This window comes from Astatotilapia calliptera, chromosome 6, assembly GCF_900246225.1.
Source record: "Astatotilapia calliptera chromosome 6, fAstCal1.2, whole genome shotgun sequence".
Classification (NCBI taxonomy): Eukaryota; Metazoa; Chordata; class Actinopteri; order Cichliformes; family Cichlidae; genus Astatotilapia; species Astatotilapia calliptera.
The window spans coordinates 18,295,154-18,316,599 of NC_039307.1; the positions used below are offsets into that span (position 1 = coordinate 18,295,154).

General features: G+C 40.2%; 1 protein-coding gene across 26 annotated transcripts in view; it reads right to left on the reverse strand.

Annotated features, from left to right (window-relative positions):
- Positions 1-21,446, reverse strand: part of ptprdb (protein tyrosine phosphatase receptor type Db) — a 159,523-nt gene that overhangs the window by 41,759 nt on the left and 96,318 nt on the right. For 15 of the 26 annotated variants that reach the window (XM_026170790.1, XM_026170794.1, XM_026170793.1 and 12 more), the window contains 4 exons: positions 12,046-12,191; positions 9,374-9,515; positions 3,114-3,302; positions 1,824-1,832 (listed from right to left, as the gene is read on the reverse strand). In XM_026170790.1, coding sequence (XP_026026575.1) covers positions 1,824-1,832; positions 3,114-3,302; positions 9,374-9,515; positions 12,046-12,191 — 486 coding nt within the window. The remainder of the gene's footprint in view (positions 1-1,823; positions 1,833-3,113; positions 3,303-9,373; positions 9,516-12,045; positions 12,192-21,446) is intronic. The other 11 variants (XM_026170809.1, XM_026170799.1, XM_026170812.1 and 8 more) reach the window with 1 other exon arrangement.

A 21,446-nucleotide genomic window follows, 5' to 3' on the forward strand; every position in this document is an offset into this window, starting at 1 on the left:
GTGCCGAAAGGCACATCCTAAACACACAACACATCAAATTTTCAGCCAAAGGCAGATGGTGTGGGTTTTTATTCAAGTTGTGGAATAATACCAGAAACAAACAATAAAAACGTGGCAGAAGCCTTTGATGTGCCCTAATCTCTCAGAACTACCTTAAATGATAAATGCTGACATGCAGCTTTGCACAAAATAAACATTTTTTATGGTGATTTAAAAGACTCAACTGTCTGGAGAGCGATTAATTAAGGTGATGTATTTGCATAAATCATAAATACATATTTTCATACTCTGTCATACTTCATTTGCTCTCGCTGATGAAATCACAACAGCGTGGTTCCCAGATAACTTTTCCCAGCACGTCTATACATATTTTCCACCAAAAATGCAGACACCCCACGCGGCGCTGACTTATTGGAATGAACTCACACCTGTTTGTGTGACGTGCGCACAGTGTGGTCGCAAAGTAAAGTCATTTAAAGGTCAGGAAATTACCAAACCGATAAAGCGCAAGCTTTTGTGCCACCACTAAAATAGGGCTTATCACATCAGAGCGCTTTCAGCAGGGCATCAACTGTCAGCCAAGAAATGCTCAACTGAAATCAGACGCATGTGTCGAGCTGATGTCTCTTAGGCTCATCTTAAGGTATCTAAACTGAAAATGTATTTTAAAAAAAGTATAGCAAAGTTTTTTAAGGTAATACTACCTATGAGAAATGAAAGCTAAAGCCAGCCTCTACTTCCCCCCCCTCAGTCTTATAATGAAATTTTAAAATTTATAAACTAACATGACAAAAAACATCAGTTTTAATCAGATTAAACTATATATCAGAAAGTAGATTTGCAATTTAACAGATACAACTCTGCCTTTAAAGGTGTAACATGAGGAAAAGCTAAGGTCTGAGTCCTCACATTACAGGAAAATTTAAGCTGTAGTAATCGCATATTTGGCCCACTGTGCATTTATATGCCAAAGAAGTTTTTCTAAATCAAGTAAATGATTCAAATGTCTAAAACATTTCACGTGATTGTTGGAAAATTAGTGGAAATTACAGCATCACTAAATTTTCAACTATCCATAAACTGAGCAGACGAGATTGTTTCTTCTTCTTTCTAAAACAGTTAATCCTTACTAAGCTCTTTTTTACACTAATGCAGTGTAACGTCTGACCACTACTTTTACACCACAGCAGCTAGACTTATATGTTTTCATATATGCCTATCACAATGCACAGCTAATGTCTAGAAGGCTGAAACGTGGTCTCGATTGATTTCTTTATCCTGGCTCCACCAGTGGCCATCTAGAGCTCATAGCTATTGACTGGTAACTTTATACAGCAGACTGGAGATAGTAAGTGGATGAGTGAAAGGCAGGGTGAGTGAGTGAGTGAGGGAAAGAATATTTGAATTAGCAAAGGAGTGGAAAAGTAAATAGGTGAGTGTGAGGAGAAAAAATATTATTCTCTGGGCGTGGAAGGGCTGCAGGTGCACAGATGAGGGTGAGGTCAGCTACATCTAGGTTGACAGAGTGTGTGTGTGTCTTTCTATGTGCATGTCTGTGTGTGTGTGTGTTTGTACGTCCTCTTTGTGGCATCTACCTTTAGTCAGTACAATGTACAGGTGCTTTGAGAGACAAGTGCGTGTATTACAGTGGGTGTGTTCACATCTATGCTTTGTGCTGTGTAAAAACTGTTAGTATGCCATGCATTTTAATAACACTGCAATAGTTGTAAAAGTGAGCAGCAGCAAAATCAGTAGCAACATTAGTGAACAGTATATAGAAAAGTGGACAGTGAGGGTGTGGGCCTTGGAACAGAAGCACTTACCAAAGGACTCTGTGGTTAAAAAGATACAAAGAGAAAAGAAACAGCATAGACATTGCATTACAATCGGACCATTAGTTACACAGAGGAGTTGACTTAGTAGAAACACCTTGAAAACTCCACAAAAAAAAGTAATGACATGGAAATTTATACTTTAAAGAATCATACAAGTCACGCTATTTTTCATCATAATAATAACCACTTAAAAAAGCTAACATGGCTAACTACCAAGTATTTTACATTTAAGTTGTAACAATTTTTCTACATCCTTTAAATGTTTTTTTTTTTATTTCTTTATAAATTAAGATAATAAAGAATCCAGTGCAGGGTCTTGGGGGTTGAGCCAGATAATAATAATAATAATAAAAAAAGCAGGGACACAAACAAATAGGTTGGTATATCCACACAGAAGCCAGAGACTTGGGTGTCCAATCACAAGAAAGGGGGTTTTAGGTCCAGAGTCGGTCCCTGAAAGCAGAAGGAGGACTGAGGAGGGAGCGGACTTACACACTACTGTGGCTCAAGAAAAAAACAAAAATATAAAAAAAAATCTCGATTGAAATGGATTAATGATTTGACTGGAACAGAATAAACTGTCCTCGTATTATTCAATTTTGGTTTTTGAAATTCTGTTATCAGATTTTCTCAGATAACATGAATACATGTTCTTGGGCTCAGTGTCACATCCACCCAGGACGCTCAAATCAGGAAAAACAAAATGTTATTCAAGTAAGTCACAGCAGTGAGCTCTATGTTAGAGAGGCCATTCAGTCAGTACATGCCACCACCACTTGGTTTTGCTAAATCTTGTCTGTAGATACAGTTTTTGAGTTTTTACTAGAGATGTAGCCCACTGATGTCTCTTAGGGACATTTTTAGTATTCTTTTACAGAAACTTTAACTGTCTGTGATGGTGACTTGCACAGGAAGACCTCAGAATTAGGAGAAAAGTCGGGAGTCCACTTTTAAAAAGGCTTAGAAGAGTTTAGAAGGGTTGGCAACCGTATACAGTCAACTCATAACAACAGCAGCAACAGCAGCAGCAGCAGAAAGAGAGGCAGCTGAGAAATACAGCCAGTATCCATAGCAGGAGGAGAGTGGAGTAAGAAAAAGGGTTAACAAGGGCAAGAAAAACAGAAACTTTGTAGGAATGGGAAATAAATAATGGGTTTAAGGGGCAGATATTAAGAAGGGGACATAAAACAAAATGGTGGAGGAAAAACCCTTAAGGTGGAAATAAAATCTGGGATTGAAGAGAAGGCAAAAGAATAGAGGGATAAAAGCACTGGTTACCTGAGCGGAGCTGCTTGATTCTTCCATTGTTATTGGACGTGTTGACCGGGAGGAAATCCTTGAACCAGGTAATTTCTGGGTCAGGGTTGCCACTAGCGGCGCATAACATAGTGGCAGTCCGAGAACGCTCCACCACTTTCAGCTGGGGGCCCATGTCAATGGTGGGAAACCCTGAGGGCAGCTGATCCTCTGGAAGGATTAGGTACACAAGTAAAATATTTAACCTAGTAAGACAGAGAAGCAGTTTTCTTCTAACATCTTCCTGCAGTCTTTTCACCCTCACTTACACGTTTGTCATGTTTTGATTGTACTGAATAGATTTGAGTCCATCGTTCCATGAGACAGGTTGTCTCTGATTTTTGTCCAGTTCTTCTGTAATTTGGAATACCTTGACTATTTCTCCCAGTTTCCTCAACTCCTTAAAAAACACCCTCCCACTGAGAGCCACTTTGTTTGTCCTCAGCTGTCCAGTTTGCTCAATTCTTCCAGCCCACACTGCAGACCACACAGAGATATGCCTAGTTTGTACTAATAACTCTTTGGGAATGACCTTGTTGGCGCAAAAATAAAAGTTTATGCCTGTAAAATTGTGTTATCTTTGGCATTTTTTGTGGATTCAGCTAAAGAAATTGGAACAAATTATGTGTTTTTGTTACAGGCTGTTAGGCAAAAAGCCTAAAGATTCAATTTAAAACAGTTTCTTTCCTAAGTTGTCTGTTATGTGTAGACACAACACTACTTCATCCCTTGAGTTAGGCATCGTTTTATGCTTAAATGAGATCAGTGTTAAGTGGCTCAAGAAACAGACAAACAAACAAACAATCCTCTTAAAATTGTCAGGTACAAGGACGTGAAGTGAAAAGCAGCCAATCACCCCCCTTACTTAAATCTTTGGGAGTAGATCTCACCAAGAATTCAGCATGAAAACAAATAACTGTGTTTCCCCAAATGTCAAATTAATACTTGAGATTGTCCCGCCTGTCTGCGAGCAGTGCAATTTAGGCTATTAAGAAAGCTCTCACACAGTGATCAGTCTGTGCTCAATGTAAGAAATTCCTGAGGCCTGAAGACACACAGCTTAAGCACCGAAATGACATCAGGGAGGTTCAAATGCTAGTCCAGTCTCAGAGGAACTTTCAGGGGAAAACTTGCGAGCTAAATGGTAAAAGACTAATTTGGATTCAGTTTAAGTCAAAATATGTTTCATCAGCCTTGAGTCCAGAGGCAAGACTTTTGAAGAATCCAATAGTGAGGTCAAATAGCATAAGTAACATTTCATCCTACCTGACAAATTCACTAATGCTTTAGGCAACAGCTTTTTGAACAGGAATCAGGTGAGCTACAGTTTCTGTAGCGCCGCGTTTTCTACAGCATGAGCAGGTTGCATAAAGTCAAATGTGTGAGCCCTATAAAGACTTATCTACTGGGACTTGCACTCTTTTGGGATGGAAAATCAAATGTAATTTCATTAAATCAATTAAATCAAAAATAGAGAGTCATTTCACTGTGAGAGAGGAAATCAAAGGCAGCGAACCAACTTCATTCAACTGAAGTAGGAGATTTAACAGAAGGGGGGGACAATGGCTTCGAGGAAGTAGGGGATCAAAGACGAGTGAACCCAGCTCACTAAAAACTGAAATGATACGGTATCCCCCCTTTGAATCAAAAAGCTACAGAGCAAACCAGGTTTTTAAAACTTTGTTCAAGGCTACACAATGAATGCCACATTTGTGAGTCATCTATAATACAGGGAATAAAATCGTTAAATAAAGTCAGACGAACAAGGAATATTTATATAGAAGACAAGTTTATTTTAAGCCCTCAACCCTCCACAATCCCACACACACAAACACTCGCATACATATATTTTTTGTTTTACCCAGAATCCCTTATGACTTTATCCCTCTACGCCAAACAGAACCTCATTAACGGGAAATCCTAGCGCTGAACCTCGCCAAGGAGATGCTAATTCTGGTACCAGCCCATCGAACCATGGCTGATAGGTCGTGAGACGCCGGTTTCATGAGTGCGTGTGTGGCCTTTTAACAGCTCCGGTTTCAATCAATCACCACGCCCGACAAATGGAAACACGGACATAATAAACCAAGAGAACAAGATGAGAAGGTGTTTGTGTGTACGAGCGTGCCAGCGAGCACGGGTGGCGAAGAGGGCGAAAGTGTGAAGAAGAAAAAAGAGAGAAGGAGAATAGACCAGAATAGATTCAAACAGACTGGGAAAAAGAAAGAGTGACAGAAAGGAAAACACAGCGAGAGAGAACAAGAGAGAGAAATAGAGAAATAGAGAGGGAGAGAGAGCACAAGGGACCTATACAGCATAACAATCATGATTCTCTCTGCTTTCATTATGCAAACGCTTACTTCAAAGCCAGCCCCTTGTAGGCAGGAATAATGCATTCTATTTCATCTACCTGGGGTGGGACACTGCACTGAACATTGAGGATGCACAGTCAGAATGCTACTCCCTGAGAACGTGCATCTTTCTCTGCCCCTTTCCTACAACCACTTAGCATGTGCGCAAAGAAAACAAAGTTGGAAATGTACCACTGCTGGTTGAAGCGTTTAAAGCCTTGCAAAACACACAAGTATGCTCATGTAATAGCTGAAAATATCTGCACACACATAGAAGTATATGTACAAAGAAACACCACAAAGACAAACACATACACACAAATTTAAAGTTGACAAGGTGGAAAGTGATGTAAATGAAAGGTTGAGGGAGGTTTCAATTGGCTAAAGCACACACACAAGTTAACGTGCGCACACAATCAGCATTCCGCCATCCATGATGGCGACAGGTGTAAGCAACACCGCAGTGTGTTTGGGTCAAAGCCGCTGCAGCATGTGTATTTGAGACTGGGCTGCTGAATGGTAACAGCTAAGAACCCCCTGAGGTCAGGGTAGATTAGTAACCCTACACTCCCTTGTTGGCGTGGCCTTGCACACATCACATTGTTTCATTTGGATGTGCTCCCTACTTCACCATTTCCACTGAGAGCCACCCAGATAATTTCACAGCTCATAGAAAAAGCCCCGCTCTCGCAATCATGGGAACCACTGCGCGAACACTGTCCCCTTTATATAAGACCTCCAAAATGAATTCTGCACGCATTGCTTTCTGGGTTTGTCATCTGTAAATTTGGAAGTCAAGCCTGGTTTTATAATCATGGGAAGAATGAGCTGGCTGCTGTATCAGAACCCAGAGTGCACCTGCAAACAAACCTGTTTCTGCCATTCACAACTGCTGCACAGTATAAACAGTGAATGCTTATAAAACAGATGACTTTAGATTTCCTAATAAAATGTTGTGTTTCTGACATGTTAACCTCTTCCTTCTGTCTGTGATGGGTTTGTCAGGTGTGCCTGCAACACTCTAGCACTGTTACAAGTCATTTATTGTTGCAAAAAGCACCACATGACAACAAGAAGTTGTCACTGAACACAAACAGAAGAAAGTAAATAAGTTGGAACTACAAAACTCCATCATTAACTTTATTTTTTTGGGCTCAAGTACCTAAAATAACGCACAAGCTTTGTCTTCAACCACTAGTTATACAATACCTGATTGTGCCACGGATACTAAAGCACATAATTGCTCTCAGCTTCATTATTATTTCAACCACTGCCAATCACAGCCATTTACTGGAAGCCCAGATTTCAATTAGCCTGGTTCTAATCCTCAGTAATTAAGCCAGCTGACCTTAACACCGGATCCCTCCTGTCAGAGAGTGAGTCAGTCAGTCAGTCACCGGAGCTGTGTCTTTAGAGAGCCAGAGGGGAGGCATGGAGACATGACTGACAAGACTGCATGTGTGTTTGAGTGCTTTTGTTTAAGTGTGTATGTGTGTGTGTGTTCGTGTGTGTGTATTTGTGTGGGTACATTTGGACTGACAGTCTATCAGGGACTATTAGCTGCTCCCAGGTGGCCTTTTATTCATCCACAACACAATGAGTCCTCAGAGGAACAGAAAGAGGCTAATCACTACATAAAGGCGGACTGTTTTAGATTGAGGATACGTTTGTATGTCTCTATGTGAGTGTGTGTGTGCTTGAGTGGTTATGGTCTTGATAAGGAAAAAAAACCTGGAAATGAGTGTATTCATCCATCAAGAGTAAAACAAAAATCAAAAATAGACGCAGACACACACAAAAGTAAGCATGCCTGCTTGCACTCAGATGGACAAGTGCACAAACACGCACAAAGACGACCATGTGAGACAGGAAAAATTCTGGATGGATGGAGCGGAACAGCACAGAAGATGCAAAGAGTGGTCTGATGTGAATAATTTAGAGGCTGCTGTGTAGTAGACCTAAGAGCATGAGGAGAGACAGAATGAGTGAGAGTTTGGGAAAAGGAGGAATGTTTGAAAAGATAAAGAGAGGAAAGGGAAAGAGTAAAAGTAGGAGGGATGGACTTGGAAACAAACAAAAACAAGTATAAGAGAAACAGGAAGAACTGAAAACTATGCTATCACCCATCAGACAGACAAGAGGGACACAGAGAGAAAGAGAAAGACAGAAGGGGAGAGAAAGCATGAGAAGACAGAACAATAGGCTGCATGTCCGTTCCCCATGAGCATGTACTGTAAAGGCAGGCAATGTGATTATCCACACTTGAGCAACTTCACTCACTAAGACACTCTTGAGCTTCAAACAACTGGTACATAATGTTCTCCTAATGGACTCCACTAACACTAACATCACTATCTGCATTAATGGACTCTTGCGAACACTAAACCGTCTACTGCAGCGGATCCAGGCTCACACTTGAATATATAGCCGCTTGCGAAGAATCCCCCAAGCCTCCAATTTCCATCCATTCACTCAGCCATCCATTAGTTACACCCACTTTATCCTGTTATTCTGGGTTACAAACAGGAATAGTCATTTGCAAATCATTGTCACTAAATTATCAGAGGAGCAGTTAACCATTGCAACTATTTCTTTTTAAATATTGCTTCAGTTAGTTAGTTAAGAAAACCTGCAAAAACAATGATTGTTTAATGTGTGTATACATATGTATATATATATATATATATATATATATATATATATATATATATATATATATATATATTTCTGTACTATTGGAGGGTCTTGGAGGGTCTTTACCTTACAATATAAAGTGCATTGAGGCAACTCACCTTTAAGGTCTAAAGGTGAGGTGATGTATATACTGTATACGTATATACAAATATACTACATGGACAAAACAGGCGCACTACTTAATCTTTGCATGTACATATTGTCAGCCTTATTGCCACAGTTGTACAAAATCAAGCACATGGGCATGGAACCTGCCTTTATAAAGAGATTGCAACAGACTGGCGACCTGTCCAGTGTGTACCCCGCCTCTCGCTCTCTGGCAGCTGGGGGGACTGGAGCCTCTCCCAGCTACCAGGTTGGATGAATGGATGGAGAATTTTTTGGCATAGAAGTATTACTAGGAACAAAAGGATGGGGTTTTAAACAGGGCCAATCCATCCAGTAAAAAGCCACTGAAAAGCTGTTGAAAAGATGACTTTTGCAGAAGTCTAAATGACACTGACATTTAGTTAAAAAATGAAACCCTTGTTTCTTTGGGTTATTGAAGAATTTTGGTTGAAAAGTGAAAAGAGCATTTCCTTTCATCTTTTGAAAGATGAGGAGCAGGAGATTCAGACCCACACGCCTCTCACTGTGAGGCAAACTTCTTAACCACTGAAGTCTCGCTCTCTCTCTCTCTCTCTCTCTCACACACACACACACACACACACACACACACACACACACACACACACACACACACACACACACACACGTATGTAAATTGCATAATATACTTCAGCATTCCCCTTCCTGCAACCCTGAAATGGATAAGCAGAAGAGAATGGATGGATGGATGGATGAACTACTAGTCTGCATACCTAGAGTGGATGGCGTGTTGCTGCCTGATCAATTCACAATCAAATGAAATGGCACAGCTAGGTGTGATGCAGACGCTTACTAGACTACTTTACTTCGTTTTTAGAGGTCTTTCTAAACTCCTGAAAAGACAAATGCTTTTGTTTTTCGTCAATAAAAATTCTCATGTTACCCTCAGAGTGAACCCTCAAAGGTTCACTCTGAGCCAGGAAAACCCCATTTGTTATAAAATGAAGTGTGTCATAAACAATTTATTAGCTGTTTATGTACAGATTATAAACGCCACCTAAGATGTGAGACAGCTGGATGGAAAAACTGTGTGGGGGAGTTCACACTGACCTCGTAACACAGTGAGTCTGGCAGTGGCAGTAATCTCTCCTGCAGAGCTGGAGGCGTGACATTCATAAACTGCCTCGTCTCTGGGGGTCCTCAGCGGCTGGATCCTCAGGACTGAGCCGGATCCATCATCAAACTCTATAACCTGTTAGTGGGGGAATATGTTAAAGCAGCTAAAATTTCTATTTCTATTATAGATTGGAGAATGCGCAAGGTCAAAGATTTCCTTGATGAAGGAGTGCATAACGTGCAGTTCCCAAAATTCAGTGGCAGCATATTTGTTTGGATCATTTGTATTTGCAAAGGAAAAAGGTTTTTAAGGCTTTCCCCCCATTTTTTTTTTTTACTATGGAAAGCTGAATCCAAAGTATGACATCGTTGAAAACACAGCTTAAAACAGATCTCAGGTTTGGAGAAAAGCAAAGACCTTACACTTGAATATCTCTCATGTTCTTTTTCACATGTAATGACCAGATTTTTCAGATCTGCTGGACTGCACATTATAACTGCTGTTGCACAAGTCTAATACATGCATGTAATTTATCTGGATTCTGAATTCTGGGAATGTTTCCACTGACTGAAATCCAATAAAAATAAATCCCACAACAAGTCCTAACCTACAGGACGTCAATGGGAAATATACAGCAGGTAGCCCAAATGTTATATAGTCTGGATTAAAAATAAAATATCTCCTCGAGTGATTTAATCATGAACAGGAAGATACTGAGGTGAACTTGAACCTGGAAGGAAACTCCACTTATTAAAGTGGAAAAGCACCCTGAGCTGAGGGTGACACTGGCTGAGCAGGACCAAGGCTGATTCAACATCTCCATCTAAGAGTGACTTGTGGGGTGGGGAAATAAAGCAAAGGTTAGAGCCTACGGGAAACCAATAAGGCTGATCACATAAGAATCTCATATAGTGTAGCCCCAGGCATCAACTGACATATGAAAAAGTTGAAGCATTCCAGACATCTGTATGGCAGTATAAAAAACTGTTCAAATTGACAGTTTTTGTTGTTGTATGCAAACAGATGCATTGGATTATATATATATATATATATATATATATATATATACACATATATACCTACATATGTATGTATACATATATACACACAATTCCAATTTATTTATTCTTAATAGGGACAGACGACAGCAACAGTTGCCTCAGGGTACTTTATGCTGCAAGACCCTACATTATTAGAGAGAAAACCCCACCAATCAGATGATCCCATAATAATAGTGATGGGCACTCATTATACAGCTACATGTCAATTTTTGTACAAACAGCACACCTTTCTCCCAGTGGGGAATCTAATGTGTCAAGAACTAGTCCTGTTATATTTAGACAATGATTGAGTCAGTAGCTTTTACAATAGCTCTGACGCTCTGGAATAATCCTTGTTCATGAATACGTTTCATGAATACGTTTCTTAAATAATTGATCGTTTGCTCTGTTAAAATGTCAGGAAATTTAAAGAATGTTTAGACAGTTTTCAGGAGGCCGGTTTGACTTCATCAGCTATTATTTTTTGTTCTCAACGTCAAAGGGTTTTGTTTCATAAGACAAAAAAAGAACATCCTCGCTGTCAGCCGGCTGGGACTATAATGTTCGACATCTGTTCTTAAAAAGTTTTTTTTAGACGAATAGTTTTGGGAATATCCTTTTTCACTTTCATGCTATGTTGTATGACAGCATAAACAGTTAACCTGGCATTATCCAAAGATTATAAACTGAACCTATTAATATTTGACATCTCAGTATGAACAATAAACTATAAAAATTACACATTATCTTCGGCTTCCTCTTTTGTTTTCCACAATTCTCATTAGTACTTTGAACAATTAAGTGATTACAATAACAGCTGAAAATGATTTCAGCTGATTGCCAATTATATCGGTGCTTTTAACAGCTATATTTAAGGAGCAGAAGTAGCGAGGGTAGATCAGTTGAAATACCTGGCGTCAGAGAGGTGAAGGGGTGAGTGCAGGAAGAGTGGGTGGAGACGAGTTTTGGGGATGATTTGTGACAGAGGGATAACAGCATGAGTGAATCGGAAGGATTACAAGATGGTGGTGAGACCTGCTGTGATGTATGTTTTACAAAAAGACAGGAGGTCGAGCCAGAGGTGGCAGAGTTGAAGATGCAAAGATTTTCGATGGGAGTGACTAGAATGGACAAAGTTAGAAATGATGAATATATCAGAGGGACAGTTATGTAGAGGAAGGATTTTGGTGAATATTAGACACACGGTGTTGAAGATGGAGCTCTCAGGCAGGAGGAAAAGAGGTAAACCACAGAGAAGCTTCATGGATGTAGTGAAGGAGGATGCTAGAGATGGGGTGAGATGGAGGCAGATGGTCTGCCATGGTGAACATCCCAAAGCAGTCTTTTTACTAAAAAATAAATAAATAAATCGTGGGCTGTGGGAAAAATTATAAAGAAAACATGACAGGAAAATGCTAACAAGAACTGACAGTAGCAGCAGTCATCTTGCCTCAGTGCTCTGTGTGGCCACTCACTGCAAACACAGCTGCTTCCAAGTAGCCAATAAATCTCTGTTGTTGGACACTAATCTATTTTCTTTCACAGCACTTCACCACGGGAAAAAGTTAGTTAATGTTACAGGAGACACAACGTTTCAAATCCCATTAGTATCTCAGCTTCTTTACCTCAAATCGCTGATTGCTGACTTTTTTGCCTTTCTTATTCCAGACAATCTTGGGCTGTGGATCTCCTGCGGCCTGGCACACAAAGGACGCGACTCCCCCCTGGACTCCTGTCTGGTCCTCTGGGGTTCGTGTGAATCTAGGGGGTGCTGCATGAAAAAAAACATAAATCAAACATCAGGTTCACACTGAGCGTGTTACTCTGTGTGGATGCACATCCACATGCCGCAAAGCAAAACGATAAGTTGTGACATACAGTTACAATCTTGATAGAATTTCCACCACTACTATTTACAGGCACTCCTACAAATATTCTCTAATAGATTATTATGTTTTTCCGTTCTCTGCTTTGTTGTTTCGCACCCAAATATCACTTCATATAAAACCACAAACTTCTGCTTACACATCAGTAACAGTTAAAGTGTGATTGTGATCTGTGCTGCACTTACACGGAGTGGGAAAGAGGGACGCCAGCTGTGTATGTGTTATGCAGTTTAAGTAGGAAAAATTAAGGACAATGATGCAGCCTGGAAACGATTTCAACAATCCAAATGTGTGTAAGTGTGTGTGTGTGAGTGTGTGTGGTATAATGTCAGCTACTTCTTGAAGTAGCTCTACACCTTCAGCACATCTTTCTGTTGGATGTTCACGAGGTTGGCTTTGTCTGTGTGTCTGTGTGTGTCCTTTTTTCTCTGTACATGTGTCTGTGTATGTTCCGCCATGTTTTTCCCTCTGTCCCTGTACCACCAAAGAAGCTTAATATTTATATGCCATAAAGGATTTATGAAGACTTACTCCTGACATGACCACTAAAGCCCCTCGTTCCAGGGACGCCAACAATATCATAACCGCAGCCTCCGCTGGATTGTGACATCATGACATCAAATAGATTCGGCACGTCAGTCACGGCACGTCACCACCAGCTTGCCTAATGGCATTCCAGCCAAACCAGAAAATCCCTACTTAAGGGCTTACCGCCAACCGCCCTGACAAAGGGAGAGAAATTGCTTTTTGCTGTTTAAAAGGAGGGAGGGAGTAAGGGAGAAAAGCTAAGCTCTTCAGAAAAGGGAAGGAAACAGAGAGCGAGAGAGAGTGAGTGTGTGTGTGAAAGAGTGGGAAGAAATGAACAGAGGAGTGAATGAGATAAAAGGAACGAGTGAGAGAGACAGATGGAGAGCAGTAGAGGGAGCGAGCAAGACACCGAGGGGTGAGATGGAGCGCGAGCGAGCCAGATGTACTGGCAAACATAGCCGGAGAGCCCCAAGCTGCCCAATCACCTCTACACCTCACTGGCTCGCAGCCAAATCTACCTCAATGACTGACTAAAACAATGTGTGTGTGTGCGCGTCTGTGTCAGAGAGCCAGAAAAAGGTAACGTGTGCATGTTTCCGGGTTCTTCTTCATCCTCCGTGCCACATTACATGCAAACCGCATGTTTCGGGTTACGACTAGGCTACTAAATGCTTATCGACAGGCTCGCGGTGACTGGCAAAAAAAAATTGACAACTTATTAGTCGTGTATTTATTTCAGTCAGCTGCGAGGCAAGAAATACCTTCATCAGGCCAAGCTTTTAAAATAAGAAAACTCGCAGATCCTCCTGGTAAACATGTATACAAAACAAAAATATAAGCAAAAAAAGTATCTTAGTATCTTAGTTAACAAATCAGTCAAGCAGAAAAGCAGTCTGCAGATTAACAGAGAACAGAAATAATGACCTGCCTGCAGCTATAACATGTAAAGTATGTGCAACATTTTTTGCGTGTGTCATTACAATGCATGTGTGTGTGTGTGATGCATGAGCGAGTAGATGGGTGTGTCCCTCTGAGAGAGAGAGAGAGAGAGAGAGAGAGAGAGAGAGCATGAGAGAAAGAGAAAGAATGAAGAGCAGGAGAATCTCTCTCTTAATCCTCTTGCTAATCTCTCCCCCACAAAACAAATGAAAAGTGTAAAGGCAGCAGGGCCATACTAACGGTAGATCTTTCCAATTGCTTTTTTTTTTTATCTATCCCCCTCTTCTTTTTTACCCACCCTAACCCTGATCATTCTCTTCATACATCTCGTGTTTAATTGTCTTACGTTAAGCTTTGCCTCTCTATCTCTCTACCCCATCCCAGTTTTTTTAACCACTGAATCCCTTCTTTCTCCCGCTTCACAGCTGCTCTCCTTCCTCCATCTTTCACCCTCCTCCTTGTTACTCTTTCCCCATCTCCTCCCTCCATCTCTGGGGTGTTACATAAGTCTTCCTGTCACATTGACTGACTTTATGAAGGGAGGTGGGGTTCCAACCGTATGCTCCACACTTCTCCCAACTCTCTCCTTGCAATTCCCCATCTCTTCTCTCCTCCCCTCTCTTTATTGGCTCTCATCCTTATTCTCTTTTCTTTGATTTCCCTTTCAGTTACTTCACTGTATTTTCTCTGAATTCATCTTCACTGTTCTCCACCTCTGGTTTCCTCCCTCTGGGTGTCCTAACTGGTCTGTCTTTTGCCTTGATCATCAGGGTTTTTTTTGTGACTGTGCCACTTGGTGGGATTAAGCATTGACATCTGGGCCAAAGGAGAGAAGCTGAAACTCAAAAGGAAACTTAAATATTTGTACATGTTTTCAGGAGGGACGGAATATGTACAGGTTCATTGTTTTGCTGATGTAGATGGACTTGGAAAAATGAAGAACAATTACAGTGAGAAGGTGCTCATGAATGTTACCATATGTTACCACATTTCCTCACACCATCCTTCAATGTGATCCAAGATGGAAGTGAAGGAAAACTACTAAGTGGTCCACAGAGAGAGATTTAGAGGGAATTAGACGGTGCCAATCTTTCCACTCTGGTGTGAGTGTGTGTGGGGGGGTGGAAGAAGGGTGGCCTACATAGCAATCCATATAGTGGGACCTAATCTACACAACAGATTGCAGAAATTATTCGGTCAGCTCCTGTCCCTGCACCACTTCTGAGTCATGGCTAAAGATCTATGGTAAACAAAAAGATAATCTTCAGATCTTCCCTGTAATTAAAAATAAAAGAAACATAAGAATTTGGTTACCACCAAGTAGCACTGAGGATCTATAACCTGAATAATTTTGACTTCTTCACACATGCTTTCACATTTAGACATTGTCTTTTCCGTCCAATTTTTAGTTTTAATTTTGTAAATGGTGACAAATATTATGCCATTTCGGAATTAACCGCAATGGGGTGATGGGGGCTCAGTGAAGAAGCACTTTGAAAAGACAAATAGCCAGACTAAAGGAAGCTAATGGCACCGTGTAGGAGACTATGGGGGCATATTATAGCTGGCAGATGCTGTCTTAACCTAGAGGGAGGGAGAGAGAGATCGGGTTTGTAAGAACAGATGCTAGAACAAACCTTCAGGGAGCATGATTTACGGATATAGTGTACTAGGATTGGGAATGTGATTAGATATAAGAATGGAGAGCTGATGTTTGGTAGGGAAAACAGATGGAAAGTAGTGGAACTTTAAAGGTTTGATAAATAAAAGTCTACTTTTAATGCGCAGAGAAATTCATGAATATGTGCCGAGTAATGAACAACGACTGAAATGTATATTTTATTCTCAAGACTCATGCATTTGATTACAGAAACCTAGGATGACTTTTTCATTCATTTGATTACATTTTCTACTAAAAGTAACCCTTAAATAGCAATATATTTTGGACAGGCTAAGGGCTCTGAACTCATTCCTACACATCTTTTAAAATGCTGCAAATTATGTGCCCTCATATCTCATCTTGTGTGCCCGCAATCACTTAGCTGATCCAATACGAAAAAGCCATAAAGCAGACAGGCGGATCCGAACAAATCAAATCAACAAAAAGCAATGGATTGAGCAACACGAAATGGGACTATTCTGCCTGATACTGCAGATATCAATTGGAAAAGAAAAACTAATATAAACAATATAAAAATATAGCGGGAGTAAGCTGAGTTTTCATTAGTGAAAGACTAAGGTTTCAGCTAAAAGGAGCAGATACTGAGGTCAGCTTTTCCTATGTGCTGGCTAATGTTTGGAAATGAGGATCAAATTGTTTTTAACCTTTATGATCACATCAAAATCAGGGGCATCTTCATCTACGTACTCATAGATAATCCTGGGTGTGGACGTGTAATCATGCGTATGAACAGGTTATGTGAGTACTTGTGTTGGAAGTTTTGATCATGTCTAAAAACGCTGACTAGATCTTACCAAACATCTGTGCTGCACCTGAGATTCATTAGTATGTTAGGGATAGAGAAAAGATCTAAATGTGGCTGGCCGATCAGTACTCAAAAGAGCACTGAATCAGGCTTGTCAGACAAGTTGAGGAACGAGGCCAATATAGAAGACTGAGCCAGGGCCATGATAGTCAGGCGAGAATGGGTGGGCAGCTGGCCAGAACCATAACTTAAAACACATTAACATCAAACGGACACATTAAGAGCAAATTATCAGCTGCTCGCTTTCGTCCTGGTAATGAAATTGGATTGCTTGGGCCAATAAACACAGAAACACAGAGCTATCATCCTTCTGCAGAACACAGAAGCATTAATTGGAAATTATTTGGCAAAATGAGCAATTTCAACTTAGCAAAATGAAATTTTACACAATAAAGTGCCAATTTCACATTAAAATATGATGTTATTCAGGTTGCACAAAGTTTAAGTGTCTATTTGAACCAAGCCAAAGCAAAGTATTACATCCTTCTTTAAACTCAAAGCCCTGCAGTTTTTTGGGTGAATTTATTATTTGACTTATTTGACATAGATTAGGAGTTTCTGAGCAACTGCCAGCTGATGTTAACAAGCATTAACGAAACATTGTGATTTTTACACTAATGCAGGGAAAGACAAAATGCACTTTTATTGCTGATAGTTAACGCACATCCAATTAGCATGACACTTACCCACCCAAGCTGCCGCAGGGTTTGGCTAGTGCCGAGTTAATCAGGGTTAATTTGTTAGAAACACAAGGGGAGGAATTAATCAAACAGGATCTCTTTTTATACACAGGTCATTAGAAGCACATGGGCTTCCCACTGGGTATACTACTTTACTGGGTCAGAGCTGGCTTCCCATAAAGAGGAACAGAGGGTTTTCAGTGCTGGTCGCACTGCATTAGTTACAGACCACTGGTCAGTTACGTTACAGCAAAGCTAACATTATCCAGGCCTCAACACAGATGAGTGCACCTGCTAAGCTAATGCTAAGACAAGGTAGTCAGATTCTGTTACTCACAGATGAGCGCACAGCTATGCTAGCTGCTAATAGCTACAGTGCCTGTGATAGCACAAAACTGAGAAGCTTCATATTTCTTTAGTTTCACATGCACTGTCCTGCTCTCAGCCTATCACCTTACTCAGGGTTGGACATTAATAACAATAAAGAACAAATTGAGGGATCACAAATAGTCAATTTAACAATAATTTAACAGGCTAATTTCCCAGAAAGTTAATAGTAAGGCCCTTAATCCTAGCGTGAGCTAGTTAAAATAAAGTAACACAACTTTGATTGCCATTTTAGTTTCGTGTGTTAATGACTTTGGAAATTGTTTGTGATGTGGCCCATTTCTGTCACCTTCTGCTGCACAGATCAAAGATTTAAAATGAGCAGATGAGCATGAGGTGACACATCATCACTGAAAATGAATTTTAATACAATATAATGAATTATTTCAGAAAACATACCATGAATTATTTGGATAATGACTAAAATTACTTAAGTTGATGGATGGCATTTTCATTTAATAATGAGCTGCACACATTTCTTATAACCAATCCTTTTCTCCACTATCGGAGCAGATTTCTGAAAACTGTTAACCCTTCTACTCTCCATGTGTCCATAAATTCATAAATCCTTTACTTGCCTAAAAAAAAAATGTTTATATTGCCTTTTTCATTTTTAAGATACAGGAGCAGAGGACCTAATGTAAACAGATCGCCTATTGGTCTATACTCATTTTCATTTTTAAAAAATGTATTATATATAAATGTAGGTATTAGTAAAGAATTGAAGTCAGTTCTAAAGCAAAGACTTTATCCATTAAATAACCTGTTTTACACTTTGCTTCCTTTGATAGCTCTGAAGTAGAGCGGAGGACTGGAGGGGCATGTACTTTTTTGATTTCATGTGGAGACCAACAGTGTCAACTCAAAAGCAATGAAAGATCTTTTTTAAAATTTTTTACAAAAGCTCAAATGTAAAACTAAACCATTGTGATTGTACAGAGAAGGGTTACTCACAACGAAGATAAAATTAAAAAGATATATAATGTGTTAGATCTGCCTGTTCAGTTTATACAAAACAACTGCTGGATCTTGCTTAATACTGAATAGGGAGCTGTTATATTTATTTCTACAAAAATCTTTGTATACAGTACAAAAAAGTGTAATTGAAGGCAATGAATTCACACAAAAACTGTATGTTAATAACAAACTACAGAGAGTTTCACAAGTGTGATCATACCAACTTAATTTCTTGGACCTCACCCAATAATGAATGACATCACTCATTCATATGTCAGCTACATACCTAAATAGGTACAAAGTTTAAATACATACATAAAGTTTGGGGCTATACTTTGAACAGTTGGACACGGTTATTGATCACTAGTGCGCCAGTCATTTGAAAATCTGAGCCTACAGAGGAATTCAGCAACTGTCTGCATCATGGCCCAAACTGCGTTGGGCAGGTGCTGACGTTATAACCAGTCATGTCAACCAGGTTCGGGGCTTTACTCTCCTCTTTCAGTGAGCAAAGTGATACAAATCACAAAAGAAACAAAATCCCTTAAAGTAAATTGCTTGTATATCTTTCACGCACTTAACAAATTCTTTGGGCTCAACCCGCTGACCCTGACCTTTAGGCTAACCTGACCTCTGTGACCCTGTTTCTTCACCCTGATCCAATGAATCCTGACTATGGCTGCATCCACACGTACTGGAATTTTCCATGTTAGTTTTCTAAAATATCTCTGACTATTTCCATGAAAATGAAAATGCAAAAAATGATGTCAGTTGTCATCAAGTGCATGCCAAAGCAACAGGTGGCAAAATAACCTCAACTGTGTCGAAATGTCAGCGATTCGGGAGCCTGAAAAAATACTGAACACGCAGTCTGCCAATAAAAAAGGAGAGAAAGGCACAAACATTTGATGTTGGAAAACAAAATCTTCACTCTGGTTTTTCAAAATCTCCTTTCAAAGTGACCTAAAATAAAATTTATGTGGATGAAATGTCAAATAGGAAAAGCTACATTTACTTATTTTCTTTATGTGTGCATGTGTGTGTGTGTGTGTGTGTGAAAGTAAGAAAAGCTAGCTCCACTGTCACTGTAGCATTCTGAGCCAACCATCTCTCACTTTAAGCTCGTCCAAAAGGCCAAGTAAATACTGGCAATGGCAATGTGTTCAGAGGGTGACAGGTCAATCGGTCACCACATGAGCAAGTTCTTTGTTTCTAGTGTTGTGCGCTTGTCTAATATGAATGAAAAGATTATTTTTTTCTAGTAAAAAACAACAAGAACAAAAAGACTAAGGAGTTTATTGAATCTCCTGTGTTTTTTCCCTTTATACAAAAACCTTTCAAAATAGATAAATCGGAGCTGCCCAGTTTTTACAACACATTAATGAAGTGACGAAGCTGAGGGAAAGTTTCACATTACTGAAATCTTCCTCAGGCAAAATGTTAAAAAACTCTTGCTTGGTTTCAAAATGTACAGTCCCCTTACGAAAGCACATGGCTGCGACTCGATAATGCCATCCCTACTGTAAGCCTCTGAAACATGAGCTGTTTCTTTGTGTTGTGTTTCACATACTGCGGGCTGGAGTTTTCACTGATACATCCAAGCCACATGGGGAAGCATGGCAACCCAGTGGTTTTTGGGGGCAAATGCAGGCCAGCAGAAAGAAACCCTGTTGTTGTTTTGTTCCCGCTCACCCTGAATGATACGCAGAGAGATGGAGTTTCTCGTATCTTGATGCGTACGTGTGGCAGTGGCCTAGATTGTGACAGGATCAGGGCATTACTCTTAATCCACCAGATAGATGTCATATACATGCACGCGCACAGAAACACAGAGAAAGAAAAGTGTGTGGGGGGAGAGGTGGAGAGTAAAAGAGGGTGAATTAAAAAAATAAAAACGTGAAATCACATATGCAAGCTCAGTGCACTGCTTGCACAGTCGTACCAGCGCTTGTGTGCAGAATGCACATATGGTGAAGTCATGCAAGGTTTCCAGCTATGCACATGGGATACTGTTCCATTTGATTGCGTCATAATACTCTAGTGTAACTATACGAGTAACTTGGGTGTCGAGCAAGGGCGTCGATGTCGTTGGGATTTCTAGAATTTAGTAACATTTTATGCCACATACACATAAAAAAATCAAATGTGGCCTCTTTTTCTAGAAAACCCTATTATCCTTCAAATGTGTTTTATTCCTTCTGCATTAAGTTTAAGGAGAGATAAGCACAACTGAAAGCAATTTTTAGAATGAATTTAACATTTCAAAACATGTCGCCACATTTTGTAGACCAAAGATGCCAGTGTGTCCCAGCACCCCTGTTTGAATCCTCAGTATTCAAATCTCAGAGTCCCTACTGTTGATATTAAAAGAAGCTCTGAATGTCATACACAATGAGATAAAAAGGGGAAGAAACATCCCACCGCCCCCTTTCAAGCCCTCTGTCCCTTCTTTCTCACCAGATTACATGGATGTGCTGAGAGGAGGCAGAGAGCGAGCGCCAAAAGAGCAATGGAGAAAGTCACAACGAATGAGATGAGGGCAGGAGAAAAGAAAAACATAGACAGAGAAGGCAAAGTATGAATCCTTTCCCCCCTTGTCGCATCTGTGCTGCTCCCCGAACTCTCATAGAGGAACTGTGGGAGCATCATTGTTTTGATGGATGACTGGGCCTTAACTGGCCGACCCTGGAACTTACACGTGGGACAAGAGGGCAGGAGGCTGAAAGGAAAACAAGAGTGGTTTGCGAATATGTGTGCGTGTGTGTGCTATAACTGTGCTCTGGGTGACTGTGTACTTTTAAAACATTGCAGGATGGAAATGGCTGACTGAAGCCTGCACTTGTGTGTCATTACAGCAGCTTTGTGCATATGTATGCCTGCTTTAGAAGGTGATGATGAAAAATGTGCTCTATTCTATAACCACAAACAGCTACGCATGCTTCATGTATTATATACTTATGCAACAAGCATTTCAAAACAAATACACAGAATGAAATTTCCACTAGATACCATTTTGACTGAAAAAGTATAACTCCTGGATGTTTAAAAGACTCATAAAGCTTGACTAGCAGCCTTTTCCTCTTACATTACTCCCTTTCTGAGTATCAAGTCTTTTAGTACTCCCACATTCCTCTTATGCCTTAATGTCTTTTATGCTTAGTCT